Raw genomic sequence first — 25155 nt, forward strand, 5'->3', positions numbered from 1 at the left:
TTAATAGGACGGGTGTTTTTTAATCCAATATTATTTTTCTAAATAATAATTGCACCGTCCATACTTAAACAGACTATAGACAGACAGACGATCCCATAGGATTGAATTTCATTCGCCCTCTGCTGGCGAGTTAACACCGGAGCAGTTTTCATGTTTGCTGCGACTAAATAACCCCACGCCATATCTGCAACTATTCAGACATATGCTTTTTGCAATATCCATTGCCAAATATAAACTACATGTTATAGCATATATTGTCCCTCTCCTCTTTCCTAAGCCAAACCCTAGCAGTCAGTAAACCAATGACAGCAGTCGTTTAGAAGTCATTAGTGCTAGTAAAATTAGGCTGGATCCTGCCCTTGCTCATACCAACTATACCATACGTTTTATTAAAACAGAAAAGCAACAAAATATGTTGTATGATGTAAGCAGACAGCAAACAGAAAGTATGAAATATATTAATCAAAAACTGGATAAATGTAACTTTCCTCATCTAAGATTGTTAAATACACAAAAAGATAACAAGGCAACATTGGATACAACAAACAATGACGGACAGAAAAATTATAAATTAAACATTAGTTTATTACTTTATAATCATCTTGACTCATGTATTAGAGCAGCAACTCATGGTTTGGCACTTCTACATTTGGTGCACAGTATATTTGCATTCAAAATCATTCATTACAACTGTAGTTCCTCACTAAGCCAGTTTGAGAGCATTACACATGGCCTTTCAGTCACAGTCAATAATTTTTTTTTCGAGTTAAAAAATTAAAACCGACAGCATAATTCATATCTTCTAGAATATCTGTGCAAAATTCCATTTCCAACTATTAAGACATCTTAACATTTGACAAGTTTATCCGACATTGTAGAAATCATTGCATACAAATGGAGAAGGGACAACTCGATGGAGTTATTGTAAAACCAAAGCATAGGCATTATCTATTTCCACCTTTATAAACAATGTTAGTTACAAAAATACTATTGTGCCCTAAAATTGAACTGAAATAGGATTATTAATGATCATTCACCGTAAACAGTTCTGCCATAGGATCAACAATCATACCGATACAGCCAACGATTTGGAAGACGTAAAGAAAGACTAGGGGTGTGGTGATAAAATTATTACAAGCACATGTAATCTCTATCGTCATTTCTAAATTTAATTAGTGTGTTACGAAACAGGGTGCGTTTGTGGGAAACGTACGACACACTTCGAATCCTGCTTACCTCATGAAAACATGGTTGTGCTCTTGAAGTAAACGTATAAGGCGTAACAGTTCCAACATGTAGAGTGTGTGTGTGTGTGTGTGTGTGTGTGTGTGTGTGTGTGTGTGTGTGTGTGTGTGTGTGTGTGTGTGTGTGTGTGTGTGTGTGTGTGTGTGTGTGTGTGCGTCCCAATCAGCCAGCAGTAAATCCAGTTTTCTGAACCGACACAACCGTAATGGTGCGTGAACATCCTTCTTGACGGCTTTTTCTATTTTATAAAACTGTAGCCTCCACTACGAGGGCCGGGTCTTCAATGTCCTTCTTGCTCTGGACCATCCGAAGCTCCAGCTGGGCAGGGCTGGGTTTCTTCCCAGGGCCAGCCATCTCTACAATAATCAAACCGATAAAAAACCGACAAGTTGATTGCGAAACACATCCAACCTTTTCTGCCCTGGAACCAAACCGTTTGCCTATGAAATAACATTACCAATTGTTCAAGGCAATCTGTATTAGCATTTAGACAGTGTTGTGGTCATTGAGCAAATAGCTCCATGTAAACGTTAGTAATACCTCAAGGCAGAATGAAAGTTTTCCATGGGCATGTTCTCACACAAAACAGACAGATATATCTCTCACACACACACACACACACACACACACACACACACACACACACACACACACACACACACACACACACACACACACACACACACACACACACACACACACACACACACACACACAAATTACCGTTGGCGTAGGTAATGGTCCTTTTAATGACGTGATGCATTAAGGAGACCGTTTTCTCACAGGCCGCCTTCAGAAAGAGGTGATGAAAAAATGGATGTTGTAATGACTTGTGTGTTTGTAATAAGTCTGTTTTCCATTTGACTTTCAAGATACTTTGTAATTCAAAAGTCCTCCTCAACAAAGTAAATTTCCCTATTTAACAAATACGTGATTATTACAAATACATTAATATATATTAAACAGTATTCAAATATTACCGTACATCCAAATCTTAAATCAATGTAACATTCTCTAGAGCTTGATTTCATTGTATTGTCACAGCTGACTTTTCCAGAATACAACCAAAAATATCATTCCTATGCTTTATCCTGTTTCACTTAAAAACACCCATATTCTTTATAATATATACAGGCGGAGTGGCAACCCTGAATATCGCTCCCAATCATTTGCTCAGGTCGGGCTATATTTCAAACGGACGCCGTACTGTAGATGTGATTTTAGGGCCACACAGGGGGTGCCCGTTCAGTGGCCTACCTTCAGGTCCTTGGGGTAGTGGTGGGTCCAGGCCAGGAGCATGGCTGCAAACAGGTCGCCCGTTCCCACAAACACTGCATCCACTTTGGGGATGTCCATCCGAATCTTCTGGCTGCTGCTGCTCCCGTCCGGTTTCACTAGAGCATGATTGGGGGAAAAGTAGACCAGAACACTGAATTGGTTGCCAGACATTGCTTTAAACGGCAGTCTTGCATGGTGCCGTACTGTAGATATATCCGCTGTCCACCGTAATGAGGCTGTGCGTGTGTTGGATGCAGTAATTCCCTTAAAAAAAAAAAAGAAGTCTAAATCCAATCCAAAGTCCGCCTACTCTCAAAAAGTAAGGCTTTTTTAGATTTAATACAAGATTCCTATAGGCTGCTGCGGAGTCTGAGCAATTGACCTGGATTCCTGTAGCCTTAAAGTTAGCATCTGTAATTTACCTATCCTCTGACTACCAAGTACCACCAGGTACGGGTCCCCAAGCTTTGAGTGCAGGTCTGTGCTGGTGAGAACCACCGTCTCTGGTCCCATCTTATGAAGCAGGTCCATGATCTGGGGTAGGGGATGGGAAGTATATATTAGAGGATTATTTCTATTCCTTCTTGGAACTACTGCACAGAAACTGGAATAGGTCATATTCCCCTGCTGGGATTGGAGATTACTTTTTCATTCCTAGAGAGCTTTTCATAACTTCATCCATTTTCCCATTATACCATAAAAATGAGGACAGACTCGGTTCTCAGTTATGTAAACACCCTGAACTATTAAGACAGGCACTTAACCACCACCATCAAAACCAAAGGTAACGTATGGTTTATTAATACTCACTTCAACAGCATCCTTTTCCGTTTTCATCTTCCTTCCCGTTAACAACCTAAGAGAGGCAAGTTAACAACAAAAAATAAAACAACTAAGCAAAACGCAGCTTCTCTGCAGCAAAGTGCCTCGTAAAATAAAAGAATTTCGGACAGATCTTGGGAGGCACTTTCCTAAGTGGGGTCTTGGCCCATCTCCTGGGTAAAAGTGTTTGCCTGCTAAGTTCATACGTCTCTTGCAATTATGGTACTCACTCTGCCTCAAACTGGTTAGGTGTGAGGATGTTGGCAACGGGTACCACTTTGTCTCTGTACACAGGCAGCAGCATCTCAGGAACATACTAAAACAGCAGGAAGAACACTTTCTTATCCATTTGCCACTCAGACATTTTCCAATTCAGATTTTCAGACTCAACCTTTATTTGAGCCTCATTCATAAGATTGCGCAATATAAAAACAAACCGTTTTATAAAACAGAATATACTGCCTCATTTACAGTATAGATTTGCTGTAATTTTTATGGCAATAATTCCAAGAAATAAATAGTGAAATAGAGGGATAAAGATATAGGAAAATGCTAGATACACACCATAGCTCCGTGGTCCCCCATAACTGGATCACAAACTGAGGGAAGAACATTTCAAAAGTTTCGTTTAATAATAACATTAAAAAAATTCAAGGACATTCAAACCTTTATACACTCCATGATATCATTTTACTGGTCTCAATACAAGGATTTATAGAACAGGGGGTAGGAGCCAGGAATTATTTAATTTTGATACTATAAGCTTTGTGATGGTTTATATTTGTGATATTGTTATTCGTAATGTTATTTATTATTGTGTGATCGGGTTGGATTGAGAGCTGGGTGACAGGGATATGGGCGGTGACACTTAGTTAATATTAAATAGTATTTATTCAACTTATTTGCTGTTAATGGTCATTTGCATCTTTTTGTGATACTTAATTGTATGTTCCATTGCTATGTTGTTCAACATGTTATGTGTGTACGTGGGTTCCATGGGAAGCCGAAGACAGATTTCCACCAAGGTGGACAATAAAGTAATTCATATCTTATCTTATCTTAAGCACTTGAACACCTGTATGGAGGACGAGAGGGTGAATGGGTCGCCTTATATTTAGCTGACCACCACATTATTTGGATAGTTGTAATTACTTTGGATTATACCTTGTGGACGTTCTAATAAATCCATACTTTTCATAAAACAAGTTGGTTCACTGTATTTTTCGGATATCAGCTAATTGTTTTAGGTAGTGCGTCAGAAAGAGAAGCAACCCAACTTCAGCCTCTCAGTGACTTTTAGTTTGTTTCACATAGTCGCTACAAGGGTTTAACACTGACCGTACACCAAACTGGGATTGGCTTCCTTCAGCTCTGCAACAATGTCGACCACCATCTCCAGGAAGGAAACATCCCTGCTGTAGCCTGGAGGAGAGAGAAGAGAATATTACATGACCGTCCATCCAACAAGCCAATCTAGCCTTCACATCCTTAAACAGAGTTAGTTGAACATTTTAAATATATTAAAACTTACAATGTCAATCAAAATCCAAATTAGGACCACTTGAGGAAGTGGAAACTATTGAGAAACTACTATTTCTCAACAGGAAATATAAACTGTCATTTCATAGTGAAAGGGAGGGCAGTAACCCAGGAGGCAGAGCAGGATGACTTGCAATAGGAAAGTTTCCCTGAGCAAGACACCCAACCCTAACTTCTCCAGATGAGCTGGCTGTCGCCTCGCATGGTTGACACTGTCAACAAGACAGTGTTGACACTGTCGGTGTGTGGATGTGTGTATGAATGGTTGGCAGTCGTTTTTCCTTATACTAAAATCCAAAGCAAAACATCCCTGACTGCCATGTGATGTGGACTGTTGACACTGCTCGTTAAAATGTAGCCCAAAAAAGTATTAGAATTATAAATGAGACGGTTTAGAGTTCCTCTGTCCTCCTGGAACAGTTGTCTCTCTCTCTACAGCTATACAATTGTGTGAAGAGGCTTTTTCTCTCGATTATGTGCACAGATATTATTGTACATTATGTAGAATAGTACAAAGTACAAAGGTGGTGTTAGCTTTTGAGACCGGCAAGTTAACATACAGAGTCAGCAAATAATATTCAGAACAGTTTCTGCAGATTCAAGATGCTGAATCAAATGACATGCAGCAACAGTGTCTTTTCTGGCGTTTACTATTTGTGACGCTAGGAAATCAAATAATGTGTGCAGCAGCCAATACATAATGGCATCATGGGTAATAACTCAATAAGAGTCAGTTTCTTAACTAAATATGCAGTAAATAACGAACCCATATAAGGCAATGGGTGAAAGACATTGCCTTTGTTGAGCTTTATGTTATAAATTAATAAACTGGAATAAACTGGTTTTGCTACTTTTGCAAGACCCAATTAAACACAAAAGGATCAAGCACATTCCAACAACATTGATTACAGGTATTACAGACAGGCATGATATTACAGTGCCATTTCACATCGTATTTAATATGCACAATATAAATAATATAGGCATAAGATTCATGGAGATTCCTTATTCTATGTTCATAAAAGGCTTTTTGTTTTCATCTCCTGGGACATATTTCTCCTGCCTTTACCTGCCTCAATGTGGGGACTCACCGGTGAGCACGTAGTCATAGTGATTGACATTGTTGAGTTTGATGCCCTCATATAGCACGTTGAGCTCCTCTGCTGTTAGCACTTGTCCTTTCCAGTGGGCGTAACCTAGAACATGCAGAGATCAAAGCCAAGATTCGAAAATCCATTCAGGATAGAAAAAACAATTGTATGACATTCCTATGTAAATAAATAGCACAAGATAAGTTCCAGGTAAAACCATCTTTACACAGATGCTGAAAATGTGGATAACATATCACTCACATTCTTTGGCTATAATCACCATGAAAACTATATTAATTTCAACATGAATACACGTATTTTAAAACAAAAGTTGTTTTCGTTCTCCTTCAAAAGAAACCTCTCTGGCTTTCTCTCTCCCCCCTACAGTTTGTGTTTAACCTTCACCACAGCAGGTTCTCTCCACTGAAACAGGGTCATTCGAGTTTGGGAGAGAGGGTGAAAGAGAAACAGCCAGTGTGTTGAGCAGTACCAGAGCACAAGCATTCTATTAAGGCTTCACTGAGGGCCCCTTTGCAGCGGGCCCCATGTTGAGAGACAGGGAGGAACAAAAGAGTGTGAGTGTGTGTGTGAGTGTGTGTGTGTGTGTGTGTGTCTGTGTGTGTGTGTGTGTGTGTGTGTGTGTGTGTGTGTGTGTGTGTGTGTGTGTGTGTGTCTGTGTGTCTGTGTGTGTGTGTGTGTGTGTGTGTGTGTGTGTGTGTGTGTGTGTGTGTGTGTGTCTGTGTGTGTCTGTGTGTGTGTGTGTGTGTGTGTGTGTGCGTGTGTGTGTGTGTGTGAACGTGTACGACGTGTATGTGTGTTGGCAGAAGGATAAGGGGGGGAGAAGAAATAATTAGGAAATTCTTAACCAGCCCAGTTTAATGTGTCCTTACAGTCAAACCATGTATGTCTGTGCGTTTAAACATTAAACGCAGTAGATGGGTAGACAGACACATGGTAATTCTGTGAATGTACCAATCAACCATGTGGACGGATGAGACTACAACAGCCCAGAAAAGCGCCTCTACATGAAGTTTGGCATATCTGCCAAAACCCTCTCCCACTTCTGAAGGGGCACCATTAAGAGCATCCTTTCTGGCTTCGCTAATGTATGGTATTGATACTAAATTGCTGATGGAAAGACTCTCCAAAGGGTGGGGGGGAAGACAGCGGAGAACTTTGTCTGCCATCTCCCCTCCGTGCTATTTTGGACCTTATTACTCTGATACCTCTTTCTACATATTTGGTGCTTGCATGTCCCATCTAATTTCATTGTTCAGAATTACCCTTGTTGAACCGTGCATGTGACAGATAAATCCTCTGACTTATACAAAGGACAGTGGCATTGTACCACAGAGATAAATAATGATTGCATTCTATGACCTTCTTATCTTACTTCTTTAGCCTTGTCGGTCTCAAGTTGCGAACCTTGAGACCTAGATGGTTTCAAGAGGGTCACTATCTCCGTAGGCAAGGCAAAGTTCATGAAGTACTGGAGTGAGATTAAAGCTCAAAGTTAAAGGAATGCATGACCGAACGTGCATTTCAACCCATGGTTACAGCTGTGTAATAACATTCTTACACAATTTGGGGAGGCAATTTGGAGAAACCAGAAAACAGCTAGAATAGGCTCCAATAAATGGCACACCCTAGCTTTAAGAAATTATCAATCATGTTCTGGACCTATTGTGAGTCCCTATTGGCCATAAACAACTCATATATCTAGTTCAGGGAGTGGGGGGCCTTTGGGAAAGGAGTAGAGGAGGTTCTCAGGAGAGAACATGTATGGCACGGACATGATTGTAAACCGCCTAAGACCTAGATGGTAAAATCCACGATAACACGTTTATGATTTGAGTGTGTGTGTGGGTGTGTATAGTATATTGCTGAGTATAACAAAGAGCAATAGCATTGCATGAGGGCAATTAAAGGGGTTGTAACAAACCTGTGTGATTGGAGAACTGCACTGAGTTGATCGAGTCAACTTCAAACCCAAGAACCTGGGAAAGAAAGGGAAATAACAATGAGCCACTGAAAGAGTAATCAGAGAAGTCACGAAGCCAAATTGCCCATCGTGTTGGACTTAAGAAGCAAGAAGATCAGCTTTTCACTTAGGACACACTGGCCATTCTTGATGTTATAGATGTGTGAACATACGTCAAACACAATGCTTGATCTATAATGACCTTTAGACATGTTTGAGTGGAGACGTTTTGCCACTATTGTGAATTTCAAATTCCCTTCGATGTTTTGGCACCAGAAGGATCTTATTACTTCTTTTAACTTGCTTATCAAGTACTGTTTATATCGAATAAAAGGATATAGTCGTGTTTAATAAGACTCGGGGAGGGATTCGGGATGTCACGGTACTTTAGTCTCACATAATCTCCCATTGGCCGAGTTGTCGCTGAAAGCATGCATACACAAAGCGGTTGATCAAACGGTATACAAAGGTAAATAGAGGGTAAAACGATTCTTACCTGCAACGGGAATGAAGCCGATTTGTTCCCTACGTATCCCCGGACCACGTGACTCTGAATAGACAGGACACGGCACTCCATCTCGCAAATTAAACATAAAAAGGTAACGTCAAATTTAAAAACCACGCCAAAGCAATAACAACGGTTTGCGATATCGCGATAAGTGTGGCATGCAGCAGGTGCTCCCGCATGCAAAAACTTTTTAGTGAAGCGAACCCTTCATCGAAGGAAGACGTGCTCCCTCAGGTTATTCTGTGCAGGCAAATGCATGGGCACCTCGTGATGATCACTACTGCTAGACGACCAGAACGTCTATGGCGGAAATCTTTTACTCTCCCGGTTATATATTGTATATATATTTATCAGTCATTGTGGTAATCTGTTTACCCCAGCAAAATACAGACCTGTTTCGTGACGGGGTTTAATAAATCATTAAAGAGATACGATTAGAAGATCCATTCAGTCAGTAAAGGTCATGCAATTGTATGAACGAGATAGTGACGATCATTGACAGGTCCTGACGAAGTCAGGCCGCGTATCGTATGTGGTATTTTATATTCTAGTTGTATGTGTAGCGTAGGCTCATTTGCCCATTCGGAAATGCACATTTGAGCCCCAAAAAAGAATGACAACCTCGAGTCACATTATTTATTGGTCTTTCGTCGGTCTGTTTCTTAAATGGTTGATTTACAAATATGATTGACTGTCAATACCAAGGGCAGTGCAAGAGACAGACAGACAGACAGACAGACAGACAGACAGACAGACAGACAGACAGACAGACAGACAGACAGACAGACAGACAGACAGACAGACAGACAGACATGAAAGTACAGAATTGGCATACGACGCCGACATCAATTGGACTTAAACTTTTGTGGGAAAGTGCCTCCTTGGAAAACAACAGCACCCCAAGGTGGGGGACTTATGTATTTACACAGTGAAGGCAGCTCCTCGATTCTGTAAATGTGAACCAAATAGCCTATGTTGTCAAGCCTACCCATGTTGTCAAGAATAAACAATGACAGCGTCCATATTATTACACATTATATTATTACACGCGCATTTAATAAGTGTATGCATTGTGAATGAATGGTCCGTATGCATGCGTACGTGGTGGACACATCCGAATAAAATGTATGATGTAACTTTGCCTCCTACTTCATTAATATTGTGGCGAGCCAGAGTGCAGAGGAAGTCACGCGAGACCGGCATGGTCTCACTTGGCTCTTATGGCACCGTGGCTAGAACACAACAGAGCGAAATTCTCAAGTATGTGTCCCCACACCCGCTACCGCAAGAGACATGCGTCTAAATTATTAATTAAAAATAGTTTCACTTCCACACACAGTCATAATTTACTAATTAAGTAGGCTAAATGTCAACCCCACCCAGGCTCGGAAAAAATGAAAATAAAAAAATATTATTTAATCTCAATCAACATATAGGCCTACATATGTGCATGTACAACAGGCTACGTTCTTTTATTACTGATATTGTTTCATATTTGACATCCCCCTACCCTATCAACCAGGCATATTTCCTCATAACGCCTACAATTACTATTGCATGTGAGTAAAATGTGTATTCTGCTTATAAATGGACTGGACTCAAAACGAACACCATGTGATATCTGACATAGTCCATCCCATACAATTGCCTACTGCAAAGACATATTTTTGCAATTTAGATCACCTTCATTCGATTTATATTGGGACTTGGAGGGCAAGACCCATGTACATATTAGGCCTATTGCCTTTTACAATATAGACACCTCATCAATGAACAGTAGGCATACACACTACGTTGTGTACACATGTAGTAATTTTACGCTCTACGGTAGACATATGCAATGATATGGTAGGTTGGTGGTTTGATCCGGCATGAAGTGGCTCGGTTCCAGTCTCCAGCCGGGGCGGCAGCGATACTCGGCTGTGGGTGAACTGGAACGCTCCCGCACATGTACGTCTGCTGTGGGAGGAGCCTGTGATCGGCTACAGTCAGTGACACGTAAGAATCCTGCGTGATTTCTGGGGAAGAAAAACAGAGCGTTAATTCAGCGTGAAGGCGGCTTGTTTGCGTTGGGCTTAATGTGCGGTTGATCCCAGGAACGGGGGGTCCGCTGGACAGTATTGTGGTCGAAGAAGGAGCGACTCGAACGCGTCGGGAAAGATGCGATTTTCAATGCTGGTGTCATTCCTTAGGCCCATCGGGCCGGTGGTTATAGGCATCTCTTTAGGCTTTACCTTGAGTTTGTTGAGCGTCAGTTGGGTGGACGAATCGTGTAATTTCGAAGGTAAAGACAGTGAAGATGTTAGTTTCCCTCCAGATGGTACACTGAAAGGTGCCCGCAAACCTAGTTCGATATCGACAAACAACGATGTGGACTCGGAGGACGATTTTGAGCCAAGGATCGTCCCATATAAACAAGTTCAAGAAAGTTCTAACAAGAAACTTTTTAGGTAAGCGTTGGTTGACCCTACAAACATTGATTCTGCACTTAAGGCTTATTAAATTGTTTGCCAGTAGGCATCGCTTATGTAGATACTTGAAACACAGGCATTGTTTCGGTATTGTGGTTTATATGATTGATAAGAGTTCACATGACTCATAACATTGCCCAATTGAAAGGGCTTGTCATTCCGATTTTAGTTGGAAAAACGTAATGCAAGTAATATGGGCGAAATCTAGGTCTACGTGTAAATTACGGATATTGTGTTGTATGCTGTTCTGTGCTCTGTGAGTAGTAACACGGGCAATGTGAAGCTCCTTGAACGCAGTCTCCAAGACACCAAATTACCTGGCCTCAACATTCCTTTCCGCACGAAAGTCATTTCACCCCCCCCCCCCTTGCCCTCACTCAGCGATCCTAAAAGTCAGCAGTGTGATTTACTTTCTAGTCTGATGTGTAGAACCTGTTCTTCCTTTTGAACATTTAAGTGTTCAAAAGTAGTCAATCATTTATTGTAAACGACAATAATGGTAGGAAATCTTGTCATTACAAAAATAATGTATCCTTATTGTTTTTGTTGATGGACAAACATTTGCAACCACAAGGGTTTATTAGTTATTCTACTCAAGTTATTATAGTACTACACACACACACACACACACACACACACACACACACACACACACACACACACACACACACACACACACACACACACACACACACACACACACACACACACACACACACACACACACACACACACACACACGTTGATTAGCTTTCATTCCATAATGACATCTTACCCCAACTTGTTTTGTTACAGAGCTTGCGCAGAGACCCAACATACAAACACACCCAGCTATCAAATATTAGCCTAAAAGGTTACCCACCACCAGGCATGGCCCACTGGCCCGATGTTTGTCTGGGCAGCGTCCCACCAAACCTTTTTTCCAGAATTAAGAAGGAATGACGCAACGCGTGTTCATTGACCATGTTTGTCCAATTCTCAGAGCCAAGTACATCAGCTCTGAGCTGGGCATGCGAGAGCGTCTGTTCGTGGGCGTGCTGACCTCCAAGGTCACCCTCAACACCCTGGCCGTGGCGGTCAACCACACCATCGGCCACCACCTGGACCACGTGGTGTTCTTCACCGGCACGCACCAGCGCAAGGTGCCGCACGGCATGGCGGTGGTGACTCACGGCGACGAGCGTCCCGTCTGGAACATGTACCAGACGCTCCGCCACGTGGTGGACCACGCGCTGGAGGGCTACGACTGGTTCTACCTGTGCAGGACGACGCCTACACCCAGGCGGACCGCGTCAAGGCCCTGGTGGAGCACCTGAGCATCGAGCGCCGGCTCTACATGGGCGCGCCCCAGGAGTTCATCGGCGACGGGGAGAGAGCGGAGGGCAGCTACTGCGCGGGGGGCTTCGGGTACCTGCTGTCCCGCACGCTGCTCCTGCGGCTGCAGCCCTTCCTGGAGAACTGCCGCAACGACATCCTGAGCTCCAGGCCCGACGAGTGGCTGGGGCGCTGCATCGTGGACTACACCGGGACCGGCTGCGTGTGCGAGCACGAGGTGGGTCCGGCGCCGCCGGGGGTGTCACGCCGCTCTTTGGACAGCGTTGTCAGTGGTTTTGTAACGATGATTGTTTATTTGTTTGATTTGAAAGTCGCTCTTTATAAGTTCGTCCGATGCAGAGTTTTCGATGTCTTTTTATTTATTTTTACCTGGGAAGGTTAATGCATGCAGTCAGGGCTCAACATCAGCATATCATTGTGCAGGAAAACATGGTTTCCATGTTGATTGTACAGTAGGTGTGTAACATTGTTTTTATAAACACGAATCTACTATGAAAAATATATATATTTTTATATTTATAATTTTATCAAAATAATGTAACTTCATTTTGAGATCGTATCTGGTAGAAATGGTGTAAGGCCACAGTCAGGCAGAGAAAAGAGGCTAGGTGAATATCTCTTATTACACAGTAGCAATTTTTTACAGTCGCGACATGTCTGAAAATAAACACATAGTCCTGGCTAGGCTAAGATGAGCGAGGCTAAGCTAGGCTAAGGTAGGCCAGGTATTGACTTTAGGGTCAATGAGTTAAAATCCCTTGTGGGTCAACACGTCCGTTCTTTGTAATGGCATTAGCCGTGAAGGTCAAAAGAGTGTCCATTGAAACCTGGCCTGTTCCTTTACCTGTCCTAGCAGCAGTGCCAGTCTTTTGCCCGCAATGAATTATGTGCACCCTGAATCGCTTTTTGATCAGTGCAATTTGCTGTGTTGTTTTGTAAAGGGAGAACAATTAAACGAGTACGAGTTGCATGTGCAGATTAGCACAAGGGACAGTTGAACTCTTGACTCTTTAACGCTCCAGTTTCAACTCGTGTACAAGAATATAACCTTCTAGAAACTATTTTCAAAATCAACAAAAGAGGCCTGGCTTATCGCAAAGACTGTTTCAATTTTTTCATATATTTGGACATTTATATTCCTGGAGGCTAGGAGAGTGGGGAACAGAAAAGCATCTTGTTCTTCCAAGAGTTTCGCAAGAGAGGGAGGGAGGGAGGGATAGAGAAAGGTGGTGAGGGAGGGGACAATGATGGCGGGTTATTGGCATTGGGTCTCCAGCAGGGTTTGGGGATAAGTAGGGGAAAAGTCAAGCGTAGACCCTGTTAGGGGGGCTTAGTGGTGGGCGGGTAGAAACAGTCGCACTGTTGATAAAGAACATCTGGCCACACATCTTTTGACTGGAGGCCTAGGTCTTACTGGAAGGGAGCTCTCGAACCAGTAAGTCAGTGACCGTAGGTTGCTGGTGATAACACACTGTGGTGCGCTGCTGAAGATGGTAAGCTGTTGGAAAACCTTTGGTCAGGCGCAGTCGAGTCTTGTCTCAGCCAAGTGGTGGGATAAGGGTTGGTTCCATTAATAGATTGACTGGATTCACTTTTTATAATCACCCAAGCTTTTTAAGGGGTCACTTTTTTCTGCTAAAATGTTTGGAATACCAATGTGGTATGGGTTCTTGGTTTTTGTCTTGTATGTAATTTTGTGCCTCTGAAAACCTATTAATACCATTTTATTATACGTATTAAGACGTTTTATGCACACTGGTGTTTATTTCTGCAGTTATATGACCCTTCGTCACGTAAGAGTATAAAAAGTGCAAGTCTCTTTATTGAACTCTTCAGCTTGAAGTACTATAAAGAGTGTCTTAGAACATAAACTTGTACTGTTGCCAGACCTGGCCTCGTTGCTAGTCTATATTCAATCGGTAGTCGGATCTTCGCTTGAAAGCGCTTTGCGTTCGCTTATCCAGCTGTGGTTGAAAACATGCTTTGTGCACCAGAGATAATTCCACCTATTTATGCTTGAAAAGTATGCCAAGCGAATTAGCCTAGCATGGAATCCATTCTGTTCTTGTTTCAAAGTCCCTTTATTTTTTTTAAGGGATTGGAATACTCACATTACAAGTTGGACAAGAACTCAGATCCATACCAAGAGGGTAACGAGCAGTGCAAGAACGCCCTGACCGTCCACCCGGTGTCCCGACCCAGAGCAGATGTACCGCCTGCACAGGCACTTCACCGAGCTTGAGCTGCAGAGGACCTACAACGAGATCGCTAAGCTGCAGGTAAGCTGATTCCAGGTGGCACAAATCACCGGCGTTCTCCGTCACCCCGCCGCCATAAATCACGGAAGGATCTCTGTGGATCAATCTCACTGGCCTTTATTAGTAGACCCCACCGCAGCCATGTGTAATAGCAAATAAATGCATGTAAGGTCCAGCATGTCTAAGGTGTCTCCCTCTTGGCCCCGTAGGAAGAGATAAAGAACGTGAGTGTGGTGGCCTTTGACGGAAACCGCACTTCTCAGTGGCCGGTCGGGATCACTCCGCCCTTCGACCCCCAAGAGCCGCTTCGAGGTCCTGCGTTGGGAGTACTTCACCGAGGAGCACATCTTCTCGTGCGCGGACGGCGCCCCCAAGTGTGAGCTGCGGGGCGTCGACCGCGCCGACGTGGCGGACGTCATCAGCGTGGCCCTGGACCGGCTCAACGACAAGTACAAGCCCGTCCTGCGGCTGACGAAGCAGCAGCTGATCAACGGCTACCGGCGCTTCGACCCCACCCGGGCATGGAGTACACCCTGGACCTGCAGCTGGAGGCGGTCAACCAGAAGGGCCACAGCCGCTCGCTGGCCAAGCGGGTGCACCTGGTGCGGCCCCTGAGCCACATCGAGATCATCCCCATGCCTTACGTCACAGAGGCCACCCGGGTGCACGTCATCATCCCGCTGACGCTGCAGGACCGCGGCCACGTCGACCGCTTCCCTGGAGGGCTTCGCCGCAGGCGCCTTCGAGACCAGCGAGAACGCCGTGGCTGACCCTTCCTGTTCATCTACGACCCTCTGGAGGCGCAGCAGGTCAGCCAGAACGACATCTTCGCCGGCGTCAAGGCGCAGATCGCCGTCTACGAGCGCAAGTACCCCCCGCCGTCAAGATCCCGTGGATCAGCGTGAAGACGGAGACGCCGTCCCAGCTCAAGTCATGGACATCATCTCCAAGAAGCACCCGGTGGACACGCTGTTCTTCCTGGCCGAGGTCAACACCAACGTCAACACGGAGTTCCTGAACCGCTGCCGCATGAACTCCATCAACAACTGGCAGGTGTTCTTCCCCGTCCACTTCCAGGACTTCCACCCGGCCGTGGCCAGCCCAGACCGGCGGGCGACGGCCCAGGCCAACGGCGCGCCGGGCAACCTGGCGAGGGAGGAGGGCCGCTTCGACCGCGGCGCCTTCGACGAGGCGTGCTTCTACAACGCCGACTACATGGCCACGCGCGCCCGCATGTCGGCCGACGTCCAGGAGAACGAGGAGCTGCTGGAGTCCGCTGGACGTCTACGACATGTTCGTCAAGTACTCGTTGCTGCACGTGTTCCGGGCGCTGGAGCCGGCGCTGCGGCAGCGGCACCGCGAGCAGCCGTGCAACCCGCGCCTCAGCGAGGACATCTACCACCGCTGCCTGCAGAGCAGCCTGGAGGGGCTGGGCTCCCCGTTCGCAGCTCGCCATGCTGCTCTTTGAGCAGGAGCACGGGAACAGCACTTGAAAAAACACACCGTGTTCGTGATAGAAACCCCCTCCCCAATCCCGAGTGTGTATGAATGTGAGGTATTTTGTTTTTAACACGAGTGAGGGGGGGAAATTAAATGCAGTACATTCCTAATGATATATTTTCACCTGATGTTTACAATACATGCGTCTGTCTGTTCACGAGAAAAGACGGGAGAACTGTTCTTTAATAACATGGTTATGGCCAAAGCACCCGTCGTCATGTGTTGCACTTGCACCACACTTTTGTTACTGGCTCATTTGAGTATTTGACCAAAGCCATTTTCCATATATATGTGCCTTTTCACATTGGTTTTTAAGTACATGCTGACTTTAAATGTAGGCTGGCACGGTTTATATTTTTGTAGTCGTTACCAGGATGCACGGTGCAGCATTTAAAGTGACCTGCACAATGGTTGGATTTTGCTTTCAGACTCTCCGACTACATCCTGCTATTTATCTAGGAGAGAAATGTTTTGAAGTGGCTTGCCACTTAGCTTACTGGAGGTATTGCCCAGTGTCTGTTGTTAAAGATAAAAACTACAAATGCTGTATGAGATTGTAACTGTAATGGAGGACGGTTGCGTTGTAGAAAATGTGTTTGGCCAGCACAGATTGTACCGACGGTGTATTAACCTCTAAAAGGTATTGTGGTCTTTACCTTAATGCCTTCCACGGCCCGGTATGTATGGATCTCTGAAGGACCCAGATAAGAGATACCTGGAGATCATCAATCCAGCGTGGCTTTAGAGTGGCGTCTGTTACTCAGCATGAGGTAGAGGATGATGCGGACATGTTGGGTTGGGATTCAAGAATGTTGTATTATATTGGTAACTTTCCTTATGTGAGAGTTGTCAGACGAAATATTTGAACACAACTAAATTGACTTCTACATTTTGAACAAGCGCAAGGTGCTGTACTGTTGGAATTACTGCGGAGGATTTTCTTCTCCCAATTTATTGGTCTGTTTTTTAATTCTGCTGTTATAGATAAATGTCTCTGTTCTGCGAGTTTTTGAGAGGCCTTTTTATGCAGTAAAAAGCAGTGGTGGGTGTACCAGACCGGGGATGTTTTAAATATACTATAATGTGCATAATGTACAGGAAGAGAAATACAAGCAAATGAAAACATTCTCAGCAGTTAGATCGCTGTCCACACGAGGACGGCACATTTCATTGAATCGGCTTTCACTGCTAGTACAGCAAAAAGATGCATCATATAGCATTAAGGGGTTAGCACGCTATGCTACATTTGCCTAATCAATGGGGATAATTCAGCATGGATTGTTCATTAAATACACTGACTAGTAACTGTATTGCTAAGATAAAGACCATTTTATGTAATAATTGTTTTTGTTTTTCACTTTTATGGTTGAACACCATTACAGGTCCTGAAAGAAACAAGGAATTTCTTGCATTTCAACTGTTTTATTATTCTCTAACAAATAATGGGTTTTCATTTAATTAACTTAATATTAACGATACCAACATTTAAATGTAGTTGCATGTTGGATTTCAACCATTCTCCACCCTTCAATAGACTTCATGAGAGCACTTCAGAAGCTGAACTATGAAATATATATTTATTTATATGTAGAACCTGTAAAACTTTACAATAAGGGTACCGGTGTGGACAGTATTAGTAGCCGCTCAAAGGATTCAACTCTTTTCAGCATCCAGTCATTCTCCTGACATTGTGATGAAACACCTCCATCCTTGTAATTTTTGACAAAACTGCATAAAGGTCATTCATTGGATTTTCTGTGGAAAGGCACACTATCGCAGCTGACTTGTATTCGATTTTATTTTTTCTGAAATTACATTTTCGTGGAGATTGGAGTATGTCATCAAACAACTACCACTCACCTGTTATGTCCTGTTAGATATTATTTTATATCGCAGATGGATACACATTTCCAGGGAGTTTCATCCCATTTTAATATACATAACTTTATTATCATTCCATCACCCATAATGTCAATGTGTCCCTCCATAGGTTTCAGCTGTCTCAAAACTAGTAGAAATAATTAATTCATAGGTACCAAGATCAACCAAAACATTTTATTTATTTTTGCCTATAAAATATTTTACCTGATTCACACCATGTCATATTGTTTGAAATGTACAGACCCATTCACGTGTATACTTAAAATTCCCAATGAACTGTGAATTACTGTAATTACAAAATAAAGAATATTTAATTATAAACCATTTTATATTGTTTTTGATAACTCACTTGGGCAACATTAACACCCAAAAAGATGAACTGTAAAATAACAGTGACAGAAATGCTTTTGTCCTTTAGGTGTCAGTAGACGCATGTTGACGCGACTAAAATAAATGTCCGTTCCTTAGGTACCCTGCAAAAGTGTCTTTCTGTAAAGGCAAACAGACAGACAACAAACTATTAAAACTGGAGATGTGTCCTTTAAAAAGTCCTCTGCTCTCGCACATACTAATATCCAAAGGATCTCACGGTGTTTATTGGACAGCGAGGGCAGCGAGGCTGAACCGAACCCCCCTGAGGGCCCGCCTGACGTCTGGGCCAGTTAAGGAAAAACACCGAAACTCAACAACGGGAAATCACCACAAACCGTAATTACTGCTTTAGCATTTCAGGGGTTCATATGTACAACCCGAGGCAAGCAGTTTAAAGTGCATAACTACAGAGGCAGCTGGAAGTTAATTGTATGTCTGTATTTTGTACTTTGTTTTACATAAATCCCAGGACTTCTCCTAGAGGGCACGCCAGGGTCTGGTCCCTCAAAACGTCTGCTTAATGGCGCATTAAAGCACCATTGAACCCCCAACACGGATCACCCTTTATGTGTCCCACTTTGAATACTGCAACAGTAAAAACAGTAAAAAGAATTACTGAGATACATAAACAGGGTGCGAGGATTTATAACTGTCAGTTTCTAGTGATCAGTTAATGATCATTGTATTAAGGTCCTCAGAGACCAGGATAAAATGTGTTTATGTGTAAATTTGGGTGGGAATTGAGTAAAAACAACATTTGGACTGGGATTAATGAATGGCGAGGCAACGGACAAACTGAAACATAGTGAGTCATCACTTTCTAAATTGGATGAGGCACTGGGTTTATCAATCTAAAATTTAATAGTTGTCATAATTCACCATAGCATTTTTATAAAGTGTTATTCACAACAGTCAAGATCAAGACCTGTACAAAATGCTAAGCGTCCGTTGTACTGGAGGTGCGCGTCCTGTTCATGATGTCGCCTTCTCAACGTCGCTTCTTGATTGGAACGGAATTACCTTGTGATCTTCCCATCATGACATCTGGTTGCATCCTGGCGTATAAGACATTGCCTGGGTCTTTTTCCTCGAATTACGGTAAAAAGATATGGGAAGAAATTGGAATCAGAAACGTATATACTTGGTCGGTGTGTGCGCGTACATTTGCAACAACGGCAGTCCCCTCCTGTTGGGATGGATGGCCATAGTGATCGTCCTAGAACGGAATTCAGTAATGTAAGCTACATGTTCGCCAATGGAGGAGGAAGACCTCCATCTCTGCGCGCATACCTGCCCGCCCACCATCTAGTTACAAGGCACATCAAGTGGACTTGCAGCTGTTAAACAAAACAAATCCTACTATCTGTCAGGGGGCTCAATCCAAATCCAATGCCTGGAGTCTTGGATCTGGTGCGTAATCGCGTTACGATGCAGACTAGAGGAACTTCTGCAGGTCTGAGGGATCGGCGGTCGAGAGGTCTGAGGACAATTTCAGTCACATGATGGACATGCAAACTAAAGCTTTTCATTGATGATATGCCCCCCCCCCCCAAACAAAATACCCACCCCCCTTCCCATGTGACTTGTCAGAAGATGGCTACAATTATTGATGACAGAAGAGAACATTGTTATGCATAGTCTGTACACCATGCCACCCGAGACCGTGACTGGGAACCTTTTGGAAATGTCAGAGTGACACATGATTATGAATATTAAACAGACACGTATAGTCCGTGATTATTTGCCGGAGAGGCGCGATGTGACAGAGCAATCGCCGCGGAATTTGTGGAAACAAATGGATGCAAAACAACATCGCCCATGCGACGTTTATCCACCTTTTAAAGAGCAGCCTCTCTCTGACAACCGTCCCAATTGTTGTAATAACCGTTTAAAGATAAACACGAGACAAAACGGATCACACGAGGAAAGAAGTTGGCAGGACAGGAAAATAACAAGTTTAGATAAAAATGCATTCTTCCCCTTCCCCTTCCCGCTTCTCCTGGCAGCTGTAGACTAGAGCCTGACGGGCTCGGTCTGGTGTTGTTCGGGCCCTCGAGGGCGCGCACGTCACCACACCGCACGGCCGAACTGACGCACGCTCACCTTCGTCACTGCACGATCGTTGCCGAATTCACGTTGAGAACGTTTGAAAAAAGGAGACACACCAATATAAATCATTCAGCTATTGCTTACGCGTGGGTTTATGTGTTTACGTTCACACGATGGCGTGTCTTAGGTCAACAAAAGCACCCGTCAGAATTGGAACTCTACTTAATAAAGTATTAATAAGAGCATATGTTAAATAATATTGCAGATAACATTTTCTTTGCTTGAATTATAAATTGCCTCAATTGATATACATCGGCTATACTGACAGTTGATTGGTAGCGTTCAAAAGCAAGTATACAGTAGTTGCTACAATCATGATTGTTGTCATAAATATCTATTCAAAAGGTAAAATAAGTTACTGAGGTGACTATTACAGAAGATTCAAACATAAACGACAGCCACTGCAACATATCTATAGACCTCCTCTTTAGTTTCAAAGTTGCATTATATTTACAGTTATTATGCTACTCTCTAAACACCTTACCACAAACCCTAAGAAGTGTATTGTGTGGATGGATGATGCTAGAATTTGTAAAGACAAGGTAACACGATTAAGCTTAAATAATTCTTAACCCCCGCCCTCAAACGCAAACACACGCATACGCACGCACGCACGCACGCACGCACGCACGCACGCACACACGCACACACACACACACACACACACACACACACACACACACACACACACACACACACGCACACACGCACGCACGCACGCAGGCACACACACATTCACACAAACTGATGTATTAAGGTTTCTCTCTTGATATACTTTCATCTTGTATACAATATAGATGACTAATCAGAATAGCTCCGTAAATAATTACATTAATTACAGCGGTGTTGTGGTTTATGGTAAAGTGGAATTTCCAGCAGCGATGAAAAATAAAACAAGAGTTTGGAGTAGAGAGAGAGAGAGAGAGAGAGAGAGAGAGAGAGAGAGAGAGAGAGAGAGAGAGAGAGAGAGAGAGAGAGAGAGAGAGAGAGGCAGAGAGGACAGAGAGAGCTAGAGAGAGAGAGAGAGAGACAGAGCTAGAGAGATAGACAGAGACAGGGACATAGAGAGCTAGAGACAGAGAGGGAGAGAGAGAGAGAGAGAGACCGAGACGCTGACACAAACAGCACGGCGTCCCATGCATCAATGAATTAATGAATCAAATATCCATTTTCTCTCGTTTGCCATTACTTGTAAACGTGAGTAAGACGCCATGGATGCCTTTCCCGCTCCCATGTGGTGAAATGCAGAAAAAAAAAGTCACAAGAAAAGAAAGAACGAATAAGAAACCCCGATCAAATCCCACTCGCTCCCCGGAGCTGGGACCGCGTGGTGAGCGGCTCCCTCTTTCCCACGACGAGGAGAACCAAAACTATACCAATATTCAGAGTCCCGATTTGTGCCTACGTACTGGAGAGTACATGTGGTCAGTTAGTGGCGCATGTTTGGTGTTAGGCTTTGGCTGTAGCTTCTTCTTGTGTGGTGATATTTCTTATTTATGTTTTACCTGGTGACAGCAGAGTAAGGGGGCCAGCCCCCAAATGTGTTTGTTTTGGTTTGGGGCCCCCCTGCGGCTTTCCTCTAACCTCCTCCTACACCTTCCTCTGTCTTCTCGCAAACAGAGAGAACACGCGTCTCCATGTTGTCATCAGGAACAGGAAAGAAACAAACAGAAATCAAAAAAACGTAACTAACCAAAGAAAGAAAGGGCGCTCTAGCAGGCAAAGTCCTCATACACACTGTGGCGCCCGCTGTGGCGCTGTGGATGTTGTTGTTGTTGTGGCTGCTGCGGCTGCGGCTGTTGTTGTTGTTGTTGTTGTTGTTGTTGTTGTTGAGGCGGTGGGGGTGGCTGATGCTGTCGCGGGTGGTGGTGGTGGAGGTGATGGTGGTTCGGGAGGATCGTGTTGGCGTATGCCCCTTCCGGGAGAGTCCTGATGATGTCATTGGGTTCCTGTGGTGGAGAGAGCAAGTAGAAAGAGAGCGAGGGGAGAGAGAGAGAGAGAGAGAGAGAGAGAGAAGAGAGAGAGAGAGAGAGAGTGTGTGAGATTGAGAGAGAGAGAGCAAGAGAGAGGGAGAGAGACATGAAAAGTTTAAAGTGGTTCTATGCATTGTTTTTCAAGGAAATACTTAACTAATGGAACAGCGGCTGAGTTCATATTCCCCAACTAAACTCCAATTTATACTTTGGTTCAGATGCCAACCTCAACATTTAATAAATGATCAACACTCAACTCTAAACAAACCATAAACAAATATTGTGTGTTATCTTTTAAGGACGGAAGTAAATCAAGGATTCAAATAAATAGAAACATATATTAATACAATCATTTCCCCAAAAATATTGATTTTCTACCGGTTTCATTTTTATTTTTGCCTCATTAGGAGAAAATCTGAACAAAGCACGGAACAAACATGCTCAATGCAAGCAATGCAAACTGCCTATTGTCCCTCTCACACTGTAATGTGTTCAATGGGACTTAACTGATGCAAAGAAAGCAATTTTGTGGTGTTGAAGGATTCCCACAAGCTATTGCATGTGGGAATGCAACGGAATTATTTGTGCCAAAAATATAATTTAAAGCTAACCTGAGCTAGCATCCACGATATCCATTATTTAAAAGCAGCTACATTTATAGATCGAAGTGCCAGCGTTAGATTTATATAAGAGCTCAACATGGACACATCGGTTAAAGTTCTACTTTAACATGCTTGAATATTATCAAGAAGCCCTGTATGGAATTCAACATCCTCTTCCAATTTCTCCTTAATGAGGGCACTGCTGCTGCAGGGACAGGCCTCCACAGACCAACTCTACCTCCGCGTGTACCTTCGCTTTCATGTCCTCCAGGCCCACGGTGGCCACGGTGGTAGTCTGGGGCTTGCTCTTGCTCTTGCTCTCCTCCTTCCGGGGCCTCAGTAGACGCTGCAGTCTGCTCTTCATCACCTGCAACGTCGGGGAGAGAGAGAGGTGAGTGGAAGGGGGCTGTGGTGGTTGAAATTAGACAAGGGACTGGGGAACACTCCGAAGACTTTACTAGCTGTTTGCGTGTGGGGAGTACAGGCTGCAGCCAGACAGTTAGCTGCTCTCACACTCAGTCGCACACATGCTCGAATGCACATAACACACACGCACACGCACACTCACACACACAGGCATGCAGGCACGCACACACACAAAGTTTGGTAGGCTTCAGGGCAGAGACGGCCATTTCCACTAAGCTTATGGGAGCTTATTGACCTGTAGTCCACATTTTGATTGTGGACTCAATGTATGTTGTTTACTTGAGCCTCCTCACATTTACAATGTAGAGGCACATGTACAGTGAATTGGCTGGCCTGTAATGTGAAAATTCCTCCGTATACAACTGCGTCGTCTCCCCCTTTCACTCAGCTAAATGATATTTTGATTAAAATATTAACAGCTCTGTGAATACAAAGGCGAACCCCCCCCCCCACACACACACACACACACACACACACACACACACACACACCCACACACACACACACACACACACACACACACACACACACACACACACACACACAGAAAATAAGAAGTTTTTTTAGTTGCAATTTAAAGTCACTTTCTATTTCAGCAGGAAAAATAGTGCCACTTTGCGATTAGGGCACACATAGCTCCAAAATAATATCATATTTTCCAACATCCACCAAAAAAATCACTTTGCAACACACATCCCAGTTCATTCTAGATGGACGGGGGCGGCATAACCAGCGGTTGTGGCACACTGATAGAATGTTTGAAAAATAAAATCAGACGTACCTCATAGATGTAATCCAGTATTTCCAAGATTGTCAGGATGCTGGCCCCAATGAATAAACCCATCTGGCCACCGATGTCACCTGAATAGACAGGGAATAGGAGAGAGAGGGCCTGACATTATGAACACACACACACAGCACGGAGTCAAGTCGTTTCTGTCAAACCGCATGATGGGATGGAGCGCCAAGGTGTTCCATCCCCAAGGAGGGGTTAGAAAAAACGGTAGTGTCAGCAGTCAGAACGGTTTTCGTATTTATTGTCGTTACTTTTTTTTTTTTTGGTTGAGGGAAAATAAGGACATGGATGACAACGCAGACGGACAACATACCTAATAAACCTGCCACGTCGTACGCCTTCTTCTGCTCGATTGTTTCGTAGTTCAGAGCCTCGAAGAATATATCCAGCACCAGGAAGTTGTCCCTGGATTGACGGGATGACATGTTGTTATTTACCCCAGACAAAGACGGATTACCTACAAAAGGTAACACAAAAGATGAGCCCTCTCAAGAAAGTTGTAATATAGTCATGGTCATATATATATATATATATATATATATGACCGTGACCCCCTCTCAAGAAAGCGTTTTTTTGTTTTAATATATATGAACATATTATTCTAAAATAATTCCACAGCGATGATTTTTTAATCATCGCCACAAATATCTCAATCACGCACATGTCACACCTCCCACAATTAACGCTTATGGCGCTTACGGTTGAGAAATGATGGGGTGTTAAATAGTTTAACTGAGATGAGCCTTAGAATGAAACACTGGCAGCCCGATCAGTCAATGGGCTGCCAGCCCTTCTCCCCCCCCCCCCCCCCCCCCGTCTTGTGATAGTGGCAGCCATTGTCAGGGCTCAAGCTCATTACAAGCCCATTGTACGTACAGAGACGTCACTTTGGTCCTTGGGATCACCTCTGCAAATTGCATTCATATAAATATTTATGATGCCATTATGAGCCGGGCCCATCCCAACAC

General features: G+C 43.7%; 1 protein-coding gene and 1 pseudogene across 2 annotated transcripts; one reads left to right on the forward strand and one right to left on the reverse strand.

Moving 5' to 3' along the window:
* Positions 1-419: 419 nt before the first annotated feature.
* Positions 420-8962, reverse strand: LOC130373160 (pyridoxal kinase-like). 2 transcript variants are annotated; one of them, XM_056579442.1, is made up of 12 exons: positions 8857-8962; positions 8453-8533; positions 7918-7972; positions 5976-6080; positions 4684-4767; positions 3910-3944; positions 3576-3661; positions 3334-3379; positions 2946-3057; positions 2503-2639; positions 1969-2035; positions 420-1601 (listed from the first exon to the last, which is right to left on the reverse strand). In XM_056579442.1, the coding sequence occupies exons 2-12, from the start codon at positions 8531-8533 to the stop codon at positions 1489-1491; spliced, it is 921 nt and encodes a 306-aa protein (XP_056435417.1). In that variant the 5' UTR covers positions 8857-8962; the 3' UTR covers positions 420-1488. The 2 variants fall into 2 exon arrangements, with proteins under 2 accessions (XP_056435417.1, XP_056435416.1); XM_056579441.1 differs by lacking the exon at positions 8857-8962 and having other exon boundaries at positions 422-1601; positions 8453-8803.
* A 1397-nt stretch (positions 8963-10359) lies between these two features.
* Positions 10360-16108, forward strand: LOC130373293 (chondroitin sulfate synthase 2-like; annotated as a pseudogene).
* The last annotated feature ends 9047 nt before the right edge of the window (positions 16109-25155 follow it).

This window comes from Gadus chalcogrammus, chromosome 20, assembly GCF_026213295.1.
Source record: "Gadus chalcogrammus isolate NIFS_2021 chromosome 20, NIFS_Gcha_1.0, whole genome shotgun sequence".
Lineage (NCBI taxonomy): Eukaryota > Metazoa > Chordata > Actinopteri > Gadiformes > Gadidae > Gadus > Gadus chalcogrammus.